General features: G+C 50.9%; 1 protein-coding gene across 1 annotated transcript in view; it reads left to right on the forward strand.

Moving 5' to 3' along the window:
- Positions 1-17263, forward strand: part of CDYL2 (chromodomain Y like 2) — a 59644-nt gene extending 42381 nt beyond the window's left edge. The window contains exons 3-6 of the mRNA XM_040253574.1: positions 5-177; positions 5957-6167; positions 7890-8033; positions 10628-17263. Coding sequence (XP_040109508.1) covers positions 5-177; positions 5957-6167; positions 7890-8033; positions 10628-10786 — 687 coding nt within the window. The 3' untranslated portion in view covers positions 10787-17263. The remainder of the gene's footprint in view (positions 1-4; positions 178-5956; positions 6168-7889; positions 8034-10627) is intronic.
- Positions 17264-17821: the final 558 nt, after the last annotated feature.

Genomic DNA, 17821 nt, shown 5'->3' on the forward strand with positions numbered 1-17821 from the left:
GCAGATCATGAAGGAAGTGCGGCGTGCGCTCTGCAACGCAGCCACGGATGACAGCAAACTGCTGCTCCTCAGCGCTGTGGGCAGCGTGTTCTGCAGCGGCCTGGATTACTCCTACCTGATTGGCAGGTTGTCCAGCGACCGCAGGAAGGAGAGCACCCGGATCGCAGAGGCCATCAGGTGAGTTTGGACACGCCGGGGGATGTGCCTAGGTTTAGCACGTGAAAATACAGGCTGCTTAGTTAAATTTGAATTTCAAACAAGGAAACATTTTTAAAAGCATAAGTATATCCCATCCTATGCAGCACTTGGGATACACTTATACTAAAAAATTGTTCAGTTGCTCAGTCATGTCCAATTATTTGCAACCCCATGGACTACACCACGCCAGCCTCCTCTGTCCTCCTCTATCTCCTGGAGTTTGCTCAAGCTCATGTCCACTGAGTCAGTGATGCCTTCCAACTATCTCATCCTCTGCCACCCTCTTCTCCTTTTGTCTTCAGTCTTTCCCAGCATCAAGGTCTTTTTCACTGAGTCAGCTCTTCACATCAGGTGGCCAAAGTATTGGAGCTTCAGCTTCATCATCAGTCCTTCCAATGAATATTCAGAATTGATTTCCTTTAGGATTGACTGGCTCGATCTCCTAGCAGTGCAAAGGGTGTCTCAAGAGTCTTCTTCAGCACCACAATTCAAAAGCATCAGTTCTTTGGTGCTCAGCCTTCTTTATGGTCCAATTCTCATATCTGTACGTGACTATTGGAAAATTGTTTTATGTTTATCTGAAATTCAGAGTTTAATTGGACATCCAATATTTTCCTGCCAAAATTAGAGATGCTTTTACACTCTAGGTTATATCCCACTTTATTTTTTTATCAAAAAGAGATTTTATTTCCTCACATTAAACCCAGCCTCTGGTAATGCCCAAGTATTATATACACTAATCCCACCGTCTGCCTGATGGTGAAATCTTTGCTTTTCTGGGCGTCCCAGCCTCATGGAGCTGACACAGCTCAGCCATGAGGAGGAGGAGGGACGTGGGTAGCTCTGTCTATGCAGACCCTTGGGTGGGGAGCATTTCCCCCTCTTGCGTTGTCTTTGGGGCAAAAGCTGGGATCCTGGGGCGGACATCTACTCCCATAGATCAGTATCTCCTTTGGGAAAGCAAAGGGTGGTTACAGCCTCATTCTTTACAGATTTGTCAGAAGCAAGTGAGTGTGACTTCCAGCAAGGCTGTCTTCAGTGGGCAGCAAGGCTGCCCTTCAGGGTGTGCCTTGAAGTGCTACCCCTTACGTGGACTAAGTGCTCCTTCTCCAGGGAGCAGGTCGCACCACCGAGCCATGACTTGTCTGGGGACCACACGTCCTCTGGACCACTGGTTCTCAGCCCAGGGAGCTTTTCCAAAACCCAGCGGCTCAGCAGCATCTTCAGGAGCTTTGGGCTTAATGAGTGAGGGGAGCGCTGGGGCAGCATGTCTTGGGTTTCAAAATTTCTTTGGTGATTCTAATATGAAAGCAAGATCAGGAACCCCTGCCGTGTACCAACCAGAAGGCTTCTCCACATTGACTGAGTGCACCAGCAATCGGGAAGATCCCCTGGACGAGGGCATGGCAACGCACTCCATTATTCTTGCCTGGGGAATCCCATGGACAGAGGAGCCTGGTGGCCTGTAAGTCCATAGGGTCACAAAGAGTCAGACGTGACTGAAAGTGACTTAACAGACATGCACCAGAAGCTCTAGAACCACAGTGTTCTCGAGAGGCATTTCCCGGAAACCTTTCTGCAGCTTTCCAGAGAAGCATCGTGAATGAGGGACCCTGCTGATAAATGAGGTCTGTCCCCTCTTCTGCGGATTTTCCAGGCATGTTAAGAAATTTACAGTCTGAGAGGTCTCTTGTGAAAGAACTTTGTTCAGAATCTGCCAAGGCCGATACGTATTTTGGCCACAGAACCTTGTAAGCTGCTGGCATCCCTTGCAGTTCTTACGCGCGATCTCGGCTGGGCTGAGCCCAGGATCCGGGCCAGACACGCGGCCGTGGCACCCCAGCCGTGGTCCCTCCCCATCCTGACAGTTTCCTAAAGAAAGCACGCCTGCACCTGGCCCGGGAAGCTGTCCACCCTCTGCAGATGTTCGCTGAATGAACTAGCAGATGTGGGAAGAGCTCGGATGACTCACTCCACAGAAGCCTATATCCAGGACCCAAACAAAGCTGTGTGCTCCATCCCAGCAGAGAGGCCAGCCTCACCTGAACCCCTCACAGGGGAGACCATGGCCTGCTGGCTGGATGCTGGGACGAGAAGGAGTCAGATTACCTGTGTGCAGTACTCGGTCCATTCCTGGCCCATAATGAGTACTTAGGACTGGTGTAAAGAATGATTTTCACTGTTCTTCCCGTTACTTCCAGCCATGAGGTCTAGCTAAAAGCCTGGATCTGATGATGGAGCGGGCTTCTGGTGGGGGCCCAGGGTGGCTGTCACTGTGTGTGTGCCTGGTGCCTGCATGCCCCATCTCGGCCAACTTGGCTCTGAAGGTTAGCAGTGGGGGGCTGCACCCCATGGCTCCCGTTATAGGGAACGGGCAGCAGGGTCACAGTTGCCAAGTGCTCCGGGTAGACTCTGGACACCCTGGATGCAGGAGTTTGCTCCGAGTCTCCTGTGGGCCAGGAGAGGAGCTCACGGTCCACTGGGAACAGTGTGAAAGCTGTGTCCGCCCTCCCTGGCCGATGTGCTGGCCATGATGACAGAGACCCACGTGCCAGGCTCTGAGCTGGTGCTGGGTGGACCCTCACGTTGAAGTCTCTGGCTTTCCCATTTTACGAGAAGCCAAATGAGGCTTCAGAGACTAGGTGACTTGTCCCAGGTCTCCCCACTCATTAGGGGCAGTGTTGAAGCTGGAGGCCAAGTCCTCCAGCCCCCAAAGTTCCTGATCCTCCTGCCATGTCAGCCCAGCCTGCAGCTCCCCGCGTGGGCTCAGGTTGAGTGGAGGCTGGCATGAGCCCGAAGGACTCTGACATGGGGGGACACGCCAGCCATCTCCCCAGCGCTGCCCTGGCACCCAGGCCAGGATCAGATATCTGAGTGGCAGCGTCTGTAATGCAATATCCTGTTTGCTGTCTGGCTTCCACGTCCAGCGGGCCCTCGCGATAGAGATCTGCTCAAGGTGAGAGGAAAAGGAAGGGGTCTGCTCACCGCGTTTTTATATCAAGGAAATGAATTTGCAAGTCTGCTGGATTGAATAGAGAAGAGAATGGCAACCCACTTAGAATTCTTGCCTGGAAAGTCCCATGGACAGAGGAGCCTGGCAGACTATAGTCTGTGGGGTTGCAAAGAGTCAGACACAACCAAAGCAACAACACTTAGCACGCTGGACTGAAATGGAAGGGTGGGTCGAAGGGTCAGAGGGTCAGAGCTGAGCATGCTTGGGCCCTCCTCGGGGGTCCTTGGTGCCTGTGCACAGAGCTCAGGTTGGAAAAAACAGCATGAAAGTTTCTGGGGTCTGGAAGAGGAAGCTCCTGGAGAGTCATGAGTGCCCAAGTGACTTTCTGGAAGGACTGTCATGTGGATGGTGAAGCAGAGTATCAGAGGGGCCACAGCAGCAGCAGGGGGGGTGTCCCGATAGGGGTGGGCCCCCTTTACTGAGAGTGTGCACCAGAGGCTGTGATGTATCCTCAGGAGGTGATTCTATGCCAAGTGGAAGATCTGGTTCCCTGCCTGTCTCTTAACGTCCTTCCCAACTGTGAGATCCAAGATCCTGGAGTTGTACCAAGGGGTTTAGGAATAGGACATCTGTTGAAAATCCCAAACCCAAACCCCATGGTTCCAAGGACCCTGCAAAGAAGCCCCACATCCCCCTGCAGATTCCAAATTGCATTTGGCAAAAAGCTCCTGTTAAAACCAGTGACTGGGGCCATGACGTTAGGAAGTCAAGCTAGGAAACAGGCCACTGGAAACCCAGGACTCAGAAGGCCATAGGGCCACATCTCCCTCTGTGCAGCAGGGTCCTTCTGGGGTCAGCTGCGCTGGGCAACAGTGGCTGAGGTACGTCCCAAAGAGTCTACTACAGAGTCGCACAGAAGTCAGGAAATCCAGCGGCTCAAGCCTGGGTGCATACTTCCGTGACAACATATAGGTCCCAAGATAACCCCACGTCAGGAGTGTTAAGCCGTCTTCTCACAGTCCAGTCTAATCCTGGCATATCACTGTGATACCCAGATTTTTTGAGATGAATTTGAGGGAATAGTATCAATTGAGAAGAGATGAATCAGCTTGATGTTTGTATAAGTTAAGTATTCGCTGCTGTAACAAATGAACCCCCAACATACATAATGGCTCAGCTGTGAAAGAAATTTACTTCTTGGGTGTGTGAACTCGGAGTAGATATTACTGATCGACCCCTGGCTGTCCCCCAAGGGCTGAGTCAGGAAGCCAAACACCTGCCATTTTGTGATTCAACAAACGTGTTCCAAGATTGCTGAGCCTGTCAAGCTGAGAGGGCTGGGGGGGCTGTGTGGTGGGAGATTTTCTCGTCCCAGGCCCAGAAGTGTGTATCTGGTTTCTGCTCACGGCGGCCGGCACCTGGTTACTTGGGCATAGCCAGCTGCCAGGGAGACCATGTTCCAACAGTAACCCCAGGAAGAAGAGGGAAGGGAAAGCGGGTCTGATGACCAGCCGGTGCCTGCCTACCACACATCTACCGGCCTTGCTCTCTTTCTGGGAGATGGTTTACCAAGTGTTCATCCCGATGTGCTTGGAGACCAAGCAGGGCATGAGGCAGACCTGTGAGTTTCCTTAAAGAACTGGAAGAGGAGGAGAGTTTAAGCAAGCAGCAAATAATTGGGATAATTGCAAATCCTGATCACGGAGTTTTCCAAGAACTCTCAGAAGGCCCATGCAGCCCCTGCACAGTGAGCAGAGGTGAGAGAGACAGGAGATGAGTCTGGAGAGGGAGGCAGAGGCAGACCAAGGTCACGGTTTGGAGTCTGGATTTTATTCTTGTGAGTTCCTGTTAGTTTCCAATCTTCCACCTGAAAATAATGAGGGATGCAGGCTTTACTAGACATCCTGGGTTTTTCCTCCATGTCCAGATGAACATTAATGTTTTATGGACCTTATAAAGCAGTGAGAGGAAAGGTGAAGAGTGTCCTAAGGCAGAGGACCAGAGGTGGTTGTAGGTGCCCCTGTTTAATATTCAAGATGCATGTTGAAAGCTTGCTCGGTGCAGGACAGGGAGGCAACATTGCCTGATCCATAGCCACGGAGCCCGATGCTTCATGCCCCCAGGGGAGCCCAGCATCTTTCCCCAGTTTTGGCCAAAGCCACCCAAACATACAGACCTTCATCAACATTGTAGAACCACACTCGGTGAGTCTGGTATGCCTGTAGGTAATTCAGAATCAGATAGTCCTGATACTGAAAGAACTCTTTAGAGGTCATCAGTCCCCACCTGTGCCCATGGTCTAAAGCTCACTCAGGGTGATCATCGGGCCAAACTTGGGGTACCTCCAGGAACAAGGGGTTCATGCTGCCAAAGGCACCCACTCCACCCTCACCCCTGCCCTTAGAACATTCCTTCTCTCCTTGAGTTCAAATACCCCTCCTTATAAAACCCTCCTTTTAGTTCCGTTCTGAACGTTAACATTCAGGGTGTCTTCCTTAAGGATATTTGCTCTTCATTACTGTCTTGGAGGTGGGAGGGCAGGGTAGCCAGGTGTAGTGCTGGGACCATGGGCTTGACCTGGGATCTTCTGGGCAAACCGTGGTCATCCCATGAGTTTTCCCCTGAAAATCTGATGCCATGCCTGTGCCTGTGGCTCCAGGGCTCGCCATCTGGGAGGTCCCCTGATGACCTGTGGGTGCTTCCCAGCACCTTGGGAGGCTTTTTCCTACCTCAACAGAATCAAGCTTGTCTGTGGGTCTTGGCGAATCCACTCACCTGCTAAAGAGGATCCTCTCTTTTCCCCAGGGACTTTGTGAAGGCCTTTATCCAGTTCAAGAAGCCCATCGTCGTGGCAATCAATGGGCCCGCTCTGGGCCTGGGCGCCTCCATCCTGCCCCTCTGTGACATCGTGTGGGCCAGCGAGAAGGCCTGGTTCCAGACCCCGTACGCCACCATCCGCCTCACGCCTGCTGGCTGCTCCTCCTACACCTTCCCCCAGATCCTGGGCGTCGCCCTGGTAAGCCTCCTCGTCTCTGCGGCACATTTGGGGCGCCAGAGCACCCCTCCCCTGTCCTGGTGTTTAGGACGTAGCCCTTCGTGTGGGTAGGGTCCCAGGGCTGCTCCTCCCTGTGCCGTCTGCAGGTTGTCTCAGCTTCTTCTGCCTCCCTGGGGTTGCTGCTCACCGGTGTCTACACAGCCTGCCCAGCGGGTGGATTGCAAGGTGGTTTGCAGCCTCCACAGTGGCGGGCAGATGAGGCAGGCACTTTCCCCTGTGATCTCAGCCTCTGTGCTCTGCCCCATTCCTCCCGGCCTTGGTGGTCACAAACATATTAACATTGCAGAGCCTTGTCTCTTCTTTCATTTCAGTCATTTCTGAAACTCCAAGTGTTCCCGATTGAGACCTGTTTTTACCAACTGACTGTGTCCCGTTTGGCTTCTTCCACTGGGTTTCTTCCCCTCATTTCTCCTTCCTGAGATGGTGTCTTGTCTCTAAATACATAGAGCGCGTTTGTCTTCAAATCTCCAACCAGATGCATCCATTAGCCTGTTACCGACCTGACAAATTTTGCTCCTCGGGCATGAAAGATTGTCCTTTGGGTCATCATGACCCCCCGCAGAGGGGAAGCAGGTGCACAGATCCAGAGGCTGGGAGAGCTTGGCATTTCAACATCTGCCTAAGAGCAGCTAAGGCGTGCAGAGCCAGGAAGGGGACGGGAGGGGAGGCCGGTCGACAGCAGTCAGGGAGAGGATTGCATGGTCCGGTGTGGGAAGGAGGCAGGAACTCGTCCTGAAGGAGGGAGGGGCTACGGCTGTCTTGCCCTGATTGTCAGTGGGAGGGCCACTCGTGCGTGTCAGTGGTGGTTGCACTGTGCCCCGCCTCTGCTTAGGACCTTATCCGCATAGCTCCTCCCAGAACACGAATAACAGCGGAGAGAAGTTCTTCGGGGAGCAGAGTGCAGAGGACTCTGCGGAAGGCAGGAGGGGTTTCTGCCCTTGGCTGCTGGGCAGCGCCTGCATCCAGCCCTGGGCCCCTGGAAAGGGTGCGTTCTCTGTGTCGGGATCATGTTGTTACTCAGGACCTTTTAGGCAGTCGGTGAGGGAGACAGCTGAAGTGGCTTAAAGGATGGTATGGGGGGAACAGAGAGTTTAACGGTTCCCGTAACTGGCAGGTCCAGCAGTAGGGCCCCTGCTGGGGGTGCCAGGCCCCGGAATCCCAGAGCCAGCAGGGCTCTTGTTCTCCATCCGTCCTGTCTTTGCAGCTCCTCGTCTCCACGGAGCAGGGACAGACACAGCAGTGGGTAGCCCTGGGCTGCGTGGCTTAAGCTGCCAGAGAAGGAGGAAGATTCTTCCCCATCCTCTCCAGCTTGGGGACCTCACAGAGAGCTTTCATGTCTAGGTGGTGCTTATTCCCATATCAGCCATCAAGGACGGGGTGTCCACTCTGAACTGTCCCCAGTCCCTCCTGGGGGGTCTGCCACCAGACACGGGGAGGGGTATTGGGCAGACGAAGCTCCTATAGGTACATGACTTCTTTCGGGAATTTAACGGAAGCTGGGGGCCCTCTGCTCAGAAAGATGCAAACAGACACAAGCGTTGGCAAATAGGTCCCACGGCATCTTTGGTCCCCAGTTAAGGATGCCACCTCTGAGAGCTGGGACCATTACCCACAGCACGCTGACTTGTTAACAGGCTCACAGGCGTACCGGCTCTCAGGTTTCTCCTGCCTTTGCTTTTTTAGGCCAATGAGATGCTCTTCTGTGGGCGGAAGCTCACCGCCCAGGAGGCATGCAGCAGAGGCCTGGTGTCCCAGGTCTTCTGGCCGACCACGTTCAGCCAGGAGGTCATGCTGCGGGTCAAGGAGATGGCCTCCTGCAGCGCGGTGGTGAGTTCTGCGTCTCTGCAGGTGGGGGCAGCAAGACCGGAAGGGAGTGTCCGACTTGCCAGAGGTCACACAGGGAGTACATGGGAGGCCCTCTGTGATTTCACAGAGGCTGAGTCTCGATGCTGAGAGCTTAAATCCAGAGGGAGAGGTCAGCACCGTTAGGTGATCCCACGTCAGGTGCAGTGCGAAAACCTCAGAGATTTATAGCCTGGGGCAGAAGTGGTGCCTTAGAGCTCCCAAACTTGCACAGACCCACAAATCATCTACGGTTTTCAAAGAAGGGGAAGCAAGAGCGAATAAGGGCAGGGTACGAGCCAGCTGAGAGATAAACAACAGTTCCTGCCGCCCTGGAACCTCATTTCTCCTGCCCGCCCAGTGCGTGGCACATTTAAAGTCTACAGTTCAACTCTGAAGACTCCTTGAAAACTGGATAAGTGAATAATACCTCCATGGAGGCACTGGGTTTTAACTGTTGACTTTATCTCATAAAAATCGCTCTGAGCGTGGCGTGGGAATACCCCGGGGATGGGGGAGAAAGGGCTGGGCAGGAGAAAAGGTGCTCTGAGAGCAGAAGGTCCGGACACTCTCTGTGCTCCAGCGTCACGGGGAGCTGGGCTGGACTGTGGGGGCCGAGCGGTCACCTCCCCCTTCTCCCCGTCTACCCTGAGTCCCCACCTGTGGTCACTCACCTCCTGATTGCCCCCGCCAGCCTTTACAGACACCGACTGTGTCAGCGCTGCCTCCAGGAAGCCTGTGGTCCCAGGGATGGTGGCAGGGTGGGGACAGCCCTGCCTTCTTGGTGGTTGTTTGTCATGGGCTGAGCCCTTTGCTCAGCTCTTTATGTGGATTCTCTTTTAATCTTCCCGATGACTCTGGCGGCCAACTCTTCACCCAGAACTCTCTCCTGTGGTTTTAGCCCCAGAGGTCTCAAGTCCCAGGAAACTGCATGAGCCCAGGCAGACATGGGTGGTTGGTGCCATAGGGGCCACTGCCTGCAGGGGTGGGTAGACGTCCTCAGTGGGGTAAGCAGTGTGAGTGAGGGCACGTGGGGTTCAGGCAGTGGCTCCTGGTGGTGTGAGCTGGCGCACAGCGTTTTGGGGGGCCATGAGGCTGAAAAGGCAGGAGGACAAAGACCCCAAAGCTCCCCTGAGGAGTCTGACCTCTGGGGGTGCTTAGACAAAACCGGCTTTTGAAGAAGTCCTGCAAGGAAGACTCTCCTGTCCACAGACAGGAGTTCAGGAGCTTCGGGGTGATTCACCTGAGACAGGAATCTCCCCCATAGCCCCCGGAGATGGTGGTCTTTGGAGAAATTTGGGGGAGAGAAGAGGTATCCTTCATCAGCCGGCCCCTTCTTACCACCCGTGAGCCTCCAACCCAAGCTGAAGGATATGGTCACTGCCCACTTCCAGCCTGCTTGAGCAAGGGAGCTGTTGTCTTGCTGTTTTCTGTTTGAAAGCGCTTGCTGAGACTGAGAACTGAAGTCCCCACGTCCGCAGAGCCTGAGAACTGAAGTCCCCACGTCCGCAGAGAATGGGGAGGCAAGTCGAAGGATGCTTGGACACTTTGCTGCCAGCTGTGCCTCTGCCAGACTGAGGCAGCCGTGGGGCCTACAGAATCAGCCAGGGGTTTGCAGGGCATGTCCGTCAGGCAGCCGTGGGCACGTCTACTTCCCTGAGCTCGGGTCCTTCATCTGTAATGCGGAGATAAACATACTGCCTGTCTGTGGAGTGAACCTGAGCTGGAAATAAGCAGCTGCGGGGAGAGTGCCCGTCATAGAGCCGACAGCTGATGGTGGTCATAGTGGCTTTGCTGTCGCTGTGATTGCTGTGATTGTTCTTACTCATGACCATGATTGTCATTGCTATTTTTACCATGCTGGCTACTGTATTACTGATATTCAAATCATTAATACTGCTGCAATATAATACTGTCGTATTGCTGTCGCTGGCGTTACTATGGTTGCTACGGTAATACTGTAGTTCTGTTACTACTGTTACCGTTATTACCACCACTAACATTACTGTTATCACAGCTATAATACTATAGTATTACTGTTGTCACTATTATTGCTCGTTACTGCCATTTATTGCCATTGTTATTACTTGCTATTTCAAGGATTGCTACTTTTATTACCACTGCTCTTACTGCTAAGCCTGAACAAGGGACATTGCTGTCGAGGCGGGTCCTGTGGGTACTTTGGCAACCCGTTAGTTCATTTCATTATCTTACTCTGTGATCCCAGCCATTCTTGAGTTAGGTAGCACACAGAGGTTAAAGCAGTATTTCCCCAAGTTTTTTCCTGACATCCATAGAAAGTGATACTGAGTATCTGTCACCCTTAGGTAAAAGACCAAGTCCTTGCAGTCGGGGTTAACATAGGTCCCACTCATGCATCCCAGGGACCGAGGGCTTGACCTCTGGGCACATGTGCAACCTGTTCCTGGTGTTGCCAAGCGGCAGCGGCCTGGGAAGCCCGGGACCACAGGAGGCGCCTCCTCTAGCTGTGGACATCAGCAGGTTACCCAGGCCAAGCACGTCCCTCGGGAGCAGAGTCCGTGGCGCCTGGCTAATGAGGCTCATCCATTTCCCTGCAGGTGCTGGAGGAGTCAAAATGCCTCGTGCGGAGCTTCCTGAGGTCGGTGCTTGAAGACGTGAATGAGAAAGAGTGCATCATGCTCAAGCAACTCTGGAGCTCCTCCAAAGGCCTGGATTCCCTCTTCAGCTACCTGCAGGACAAAATTTACGAAGTCTGAGGGCCCAGCACTGCAGGGCCCCTGACTTCTAGCTCCGCCCCTGTGTTTCAGAGATCGGAGCCCAGTGTATGCTCGGCCGAGGAGTCTGTCCAGGTGTCTCTCTGTCCCTAGGGTTGTGTCCATTTCCTTGTGTCCTTTGGTTGCTCCTCATTGGTTTGGTTTTGTGTAATGATGGGAAACGCAGTGTGCTTGGCCTCCTGCCCCGAGTCCACACCTCAAACCCCAACTGGCTGGAGGGCCATCGAGGGCTATCTCTTCCCAGGACTTTGCCAGGCGCCCTTGTCCTGCCCCACTTGCTGAGATGCACCATCCTTGTCCAGGAAGGAAGACCAGTCCCCTCACCCCACCAGTCCTTCTGACTCAGGCTGTGTCTACACAGTGCCTCTGATGTGGAGACTCAGCTGCCATGGCTGTCTGTGGCTAAGGGCAGATCCAGTGACTGGGGGACGACCAGTCTTAGAGGATTTTCCAGAGCAATGAGCAGAACGCTTGTGTGGAGCCGGCCTCAGTCTCCTCTCTGATGCATGTCTGTGTGACTTTTAGGGCTTGGTCTTAACAACCCAACCGAGTGATTTACAAAACCCAGATATTGTACATTTAGGAGTGTTTTGTTAAATATATATTTTTTAAAACAATGTAAGTGGAAATTCTGATAATTTATGTATATTATATGTAAAGCTAGTTTTGCAAAACACACAAACTACTAGGAAAGTGGGTTTTTTTTCCCCTTTAATCAGACTTATTTAATTTATTTATTTTTGTTTATACGTTACGGTATCTGTTGTTCACGCAGATACTATTTTCATACTGCCCTAGACCAAATCCCATACAGGGTTCGAGCTGTTTGGTGCATTCTACCAATGAACCACGTAGATGTAAAATCCAGAGAGATAGAAATGGGCTTGCTAGGATTGGAAGGAACGGCCCTGCACCAGATTCTCTGTATATGAAACAGCTCCGTGGTCGCTGAACACTTGTTCTAGGAGAAATCATGGAAGGGTCTTCTCTTTGCCCCGCTGCCCTTAAGGAGAGAAAGGGGCCTCCCCCGCCTGAATGGTCCTGAGACACAGCCAGTCCCTAATCCCTGGATGTCGGGAACAGGTGGGGCTGGGCCCCCTGGGGGTTGCATACTACTGAGGGACACTTCTTCCTTTGGGGCTTGACTTTCAGAGTGCCCTTTCTCGTGGGCAGTGGTATCTGGTGGGGGCCTTCCAGAGAGGTGGGGGAGAGTCCCCACTCTGTGGGGCTGTCAGTAGCAGGGCTAAGTCTTTCTGCCTCCAGAAGTCCTGTTTTCAGGCTCTTTACTCCCATGAGGGAGCAGTAACCAGGGATTAGGCCTCTGCCCGTGGGCCACAGAAGGGCCCCAGCGTTTGTGTTCAGGCTGGCAGCCCGAAGTCCCCAGATCGGCCATGGGGGAGGAGAGGTTTTGGTTTTGGGCCTTGGTTTTGGTTGCAGAGGAGAAGGTCAGCATCAGGGTTCAAGCAGAGAGGTTACAGGGCCATGTTCTTCTGCGTGGGGGTCACACCAGAGGGAGTTTGGTTCTCAGGGGGGGAGGATCTTTCCATTTCCACCCCAGCCCCCGAGTGTTCTCAAGGACCTCCACTTGCCCATCTCCTCTGCCCTCTGTCAGTCCCTAGCCCCTCCCGGCCCTTCCTTGGAGAGAGTGGAGGGGAGCGATGGGAGCTGGGCACAGCTGAGGGAGGGGAGGGCGGCTGAGGGAGGGTCATTGCTGCACTTCCCCCTCCTCTCTGGTCCTCTTCCCTCCTCTGGAGGCAGGTGGGCACCCTGGGCCGGGCAGGTGGAGAGGACTCATGGTGCTGAGCTTTGTGTTTCAGAGGACAGGTGGAGTCTCTGCACTTGAACCTGGGTTCTCTTGGCTCCCTCTGCAGAAAGCCCCACTGCTTTTCCTGTGACCTCAAGAGAGTCAGGGAAGAGCACACATCTCACTTGCTTCTTCCTTCGGCAGGGAGACAGCTGCCTTGGCCAAATCCATCCACAGGAAGATGGGTTGAAGTCCTGTGTACACCACCCCCACCCCCTACCCACCACCGTGGTCCACGTGGGATCCTATAGGAACTGTTACTATAGGGAAGCACCTCCCTTTGCCCAGATGCCTGTGGTCACATCTCTATTTGGGTTTGTCTCCTCCTTTGAGAAAGCTAACGTGTGCTCTGCCAAAGCCCCTGGACAGGCTCGTTCTTGGCAGGTAATCTCTCTCCCATCACTAAGCCGTCTAAAGAAAGAGCACCTTGCTTTCTGTTTACCTTCTAGGGACAACACTTCATCGTCTCTAGAAGCAGAGTTAGGATTCCTGTTGGATGGAGATGGAAGACAATGTTTGGAAATTTCTTGGGCTCAGTGCCCATCTTTGTCCCCTGCCAGAAAAAACCAGAAGTGTTTTAGCTTTGGACTAAAACATAGCTTTGGATCATCAAATCCAAACTTCTAAATACCTCCAGGATCTCTGATGATAAGGTAGGAACGTGAAACCATCACTCAGGTGGAATGCCTGGGCAGGTTCCACGTATAAGAGGAGATGTTTTACCCGACAGTCTGTGTTTCGGCTGTTTCTGTACAGTCAGTTGAAGAAGGATGTTCCACAAATAGGGCAAAAGCCAGTTTAACCTGTTGGCTACAGGATAGACCAAACCACTGAGTTTTTCACTTTCTGAATAGTCACTTTGATAATGCAGAGATGAGATCCAGGAAACTTACGGCCAACCGACATGAGCTGTCGACTTACGGCCGACATGGGTTGAATTTCACCAAACCTGTGTCTGTCACAGTTTGTCCTCCATAGCCTTCTTGAGATGGAGCCCAGGTTTTCATTTATCTTCTACCCAAGAAACTTCTCTCCATCCATACGATCCTTTCTCCCCTCTCTCTACTCTGTCTCACCCTCTGCCCACCCAGTCGGTCATGACGCAGAGCCTGGGCAGGTCTTAGAGGAATTGTACTTGGTCTTGGCAGCCCTGTCCTGAGGTTGCCTTTGTGGAAGATGAGGGTACTTCTTGAATCAAGAAGTCTTCTGGACAGTACACCGTGTGCCATCCTGTGAGGCATGCGTAAGGACTCCCCTCTCCTCCAGCCCCTGGTGAGTAGCATCCGGGGCCTTGCAGTGGAAGCATCTGAGTTAACAGCATGGTTCAGGAGGGCTTTTTGGAGAACTTTGCAAAGATGGTCAGAGCTCCTCACCATTTGGAATGGCTCAGCCTAAGGCGGATATACCCATATATCCCTTCCTGCTCTGAAATAATGTCTGTGGGTGAAAACCATAGAAAATGACCCTCTAGGAAATGAAATTGGATAACTCTAAGAAGCTAGTAGAGAATTGATTTAAAATATTACTCTTGTTTGGTATAAAGTAAACTGGGAAGTGTTCTCTCTGAAGCATGAAAATATGTTTTTCCCATGTGGAGTTTAGTATAAGGATGGAAAAATGATAATCACACTAGACTCTGACCAATGCAACTCTATTTCCAGATACCCATGTTGAAAAATAGCCTTCACTGGATGCTGAATTGCATTTCCCATGATTGGTTGGTTTAAAAAATTTTGTACACTTTTTTAATTTGAAATTTAGTCACATTCATATAATTTTTCAAGCCAGTTTCTGTGGAAATTTTTTTAACAAAGAAAAATATAGAAACACCTTCAGATCTTCCTAAGTGAATATTTAAAATGCAGAATTGCTTCTCTTCTGTGTTTCTGTATTCAGATACTGAGATCTGTTGTATATATTAGTTTAGACATCCTCACTAATATACACAGTATTTAAGACTCTAAATGAGATTTCTTAAGTATTTTATTTTATTCTCTGTAAATGGTTTTGTATGATCTTTAAAAATCTACACTTTGCTTTTGTAGATATTTAAGGGAAACCATTTGGGGGTTGTCTTGCATGTATATTTTTGTTGTAGATAAGTGTTGCTTAGTTATTTCTGCAAATTTTGGTTGAAATGCTTACAGACTTTAATACAGTATATATATTTTCAGAATATAAACTTTTATATTTCTGTGATAAGTTAGGATCTGCGTTTTAGGCAATCTTTTCCATTAATATCACTTGTTCTTTCAAGAAATAGCATTCTGGTTTGGTGCCAATGGTTTTCTATTTTTTTTTTTTTCCCGTTAGAATTGAGTGCTCCTAAATTGTTAGAGAGCCGGTTAATTTTCTTTTTTTCAAAGTAATTGAGTTTGAAAAAATGTATTGAATTTGTGAATAAGCCTTACCATTAGGATCAGTAAAATTTTCCAACCTTTGCAACTATGTATGTAGTTGAGGATCTCCCCATAAATTCTCACTGTGTGGCAGTTGATGGAGTTTGTGAACAGAGCCTTAAGCTTGTTGCAAAAAAAAAAAAAAAAGGTAATACGGGTTGTTTTTTTAAAGCAGCGTAAGCCATGTGGATGGACTCTGTGCAGTCTGTACAGCGTGGCTAATGTGGAGAGTGCAGTTGAGCTGACGGCAGCAGGGACCAGTTAGACACCGTGGTGATTGTCTTTGGCCATACAAAGGGGCCCCGGACAGGCGTTCTGGAGCCCCCCGGTGTGCTGTTCATGTGGTATAGACATGGCCACAGGGAGGGCCGCTGGTCCATCCTTTGTTTTGAACCAATGGCATTTCCTGCTGCTGACTTTGGCGGTTGACCCCAGGTTCCTTGCAGGTGACCTGGGAACGTCCAGTCTGGCTGCAGTCAGCACTCCGTGAGAGATGTTAACAAAGTTTACATGTGAGTCTTACTGTGTAGACAATCTGAAGTCGATTTCAGTTACGTCATCCGCATTCCCACATGAGCTGAATGTCTTGTCAGTGAAGTAGGTGTGTCAAGCCATACTGAACCTGAGTGTAGCAGGGCAGAGGCAACCTAGGTGCGCAACGTACGCGTCAGCTGAGCCCGTCTCAGCCCACTCTGGGCTGTTTGAACGGCGCATAAGTCGTGGAGCTCACTGGACGGGTGTCCACCAGGGTCTGATAAAACCAAGTAAACTCTGAAAATTAAACTTAAAAAAATGATTCTTTCTCGTTGGCCCTGCTTCTGTAGTTACCTCCTGGTTCTCTTTATCAAGGTTTCAAAGATGATATTGAGACCAGGGCCATAGAATGGCTAAAGTCAAGTTATTCGGTTCATCTCAAAATACATGTTCATAAAGCCAACCTATCTCCCACTAGGATAGAGACTGGCTTCAAATATTTGCAGTGTGTGTGTGTCAATCAGAAAAACTGACATCTAGTTTTTAGCCTCTGCTCTGACCTCTCTGTGGGTTGACCCTCCCTTGTTGGCCCAACACCTGGCCTCACTCTGGAGCTCATTAAGGTGACTCTGGGCAGTTTGGAGGGTGTGAAATTTTCCATATTGTATTTAATGTGTTCCTGTGCCATTAGTCCCAGCCTGAAGTCATTTGCTGATGCCCATGTTGACAGGATTGTGAAAATATTGCCTTTCATAAAACCAAGGACCAAAGAATTCCATTATTCCAGCAAAGCATGAGTTCCATAGATTGTGGGCACATTTAGGCAGAGGTGTGCATGCTTCGTGGCACAGAGAAGCTGCTCCCGTCCACCAGCCTCATGCTCCCCCTGGCTGGCCCTACAGAGGGATTTGTCATCCCCTTGCGAAGGCTCTGAAAGACGAGTTTCTCAGATTGAAACATGCTGTCCCAGGCGGGTGTTTCTGCTGTGTGGTCCCAGCCTTTGTCCATGTCAGTACCGTAGAGAGTGGAGGTCTGGCATTCTGCAGGGTCCCTGACCAGTATAGGATTTGTCCATCTGTGTAGATGCCTCTCTTCAGACGTGTCTATATTGAGCAGCCAGATCCTACAGTTGCCAAATTTCTACCTCCTTTTTGTTCTCCATCAACCCATTCCACTTCCCGTTTAGCCCTGGAAGAAATCCCTTCACTCCTCATACTAGGTAGATGCTCCATGCTCATCCACAATGAAACCATTTATCCATCGGCCGGCTGAGAAATGATCTGATACTGAAGCAGTGGGATTCTAGTGGTAAGGCTTATTACCAAACCTCTGATAATGAAGCAGGCTACCAAAAAATGTATCCGGCCCACCCTGGGAGTGTTCAGATTTGATCACGGATCTAGCACACACACCAAAATCCAAGGAGACCTTTGCAAATTAGGCTACTCGTTTTCTTTCGCCAGGTTATCATGGGAAAGTCTTTAACTAGTTCTGAATATCTGTAAGTATGAGTACTTCATAGACTTCTAAAGCAGGTACACCGCCCCTTTCTCACCATGCTGTAAATATTATCCGAGACTGGGTGCAGTACTGAGGGATAATAATCTTCTGATTTATCAAATGCTGACTGTCTAGAGCAAATTGTACACTCTCTTTGTGAATGGTCCTGTAACGTGTATGAACACATTTCTGGGTGCCTTAGAAGTTGTATTTTTCATGTGTGCTAATATGCAGTATTTATACATCGTGAGAAGCTGCTTTGAATAAAAAGGTTGAAACTTGGTCTGCGTTCACTCGTGTCCTCCCTTTGGCAGCCTGGCAGGTGAAGTTCACAGACGAGTTCTGTAGTTTCCAAACAGAGACATTTCTGAGGTCTCCAGGGGGTTGCAACATCTGAAGCTTCTAGGTTGTGTCTGGGTTCCTGGGGAGCAAAAGTACCTCCCACCCACAGTTACCTTCAAGTTCAGTAATTCCGGCTGGTGGATTGCTGGGGGGCAGTGGGTTGGTAACAGAGGACCTGGAAATGGGGAGAGGTGCAGGTAGGATTTGTCAGAAATTGGTAGGAGCATCCACCTCTTCCCTGGCCCACCCAGCATGTTTCTTTGCATAGCGATCCCTCCTCACTGGAGATAAACCTCTGCAGAGCTTGGTTTTATACAATCCCAGCTGCACATGTGTCTCACGAGCATGTTTGTCACTATGGAATTATACGAAGTCTGTTCTCTTTGCCTTGGTTGTCACGTCGTGGCTCTCAGGAGGAGCATGCTGCTGAGGACGCCTGGCTCTGGAGACGACACGGAGGCCCCAGGAAAGAGGAAGAAGAAGTCTGTCAGGGGCTCG

This window comes from Oryx dammah, unplaced genomic scaffold (genome assembly GCF_014754425.2).
Source record: "Oryx dammah isolate SB20612 unplaced genomic scaffold, SCBI_Odam_1.1 HiC_scaffold_13, whole genome shotgun sequence".
Lineage (NCBI taxonomy): Eukaryota > Metazoa > Chordata > Mammalia > Artiodactyla > Bovidae > Oryx > Oryx dammah.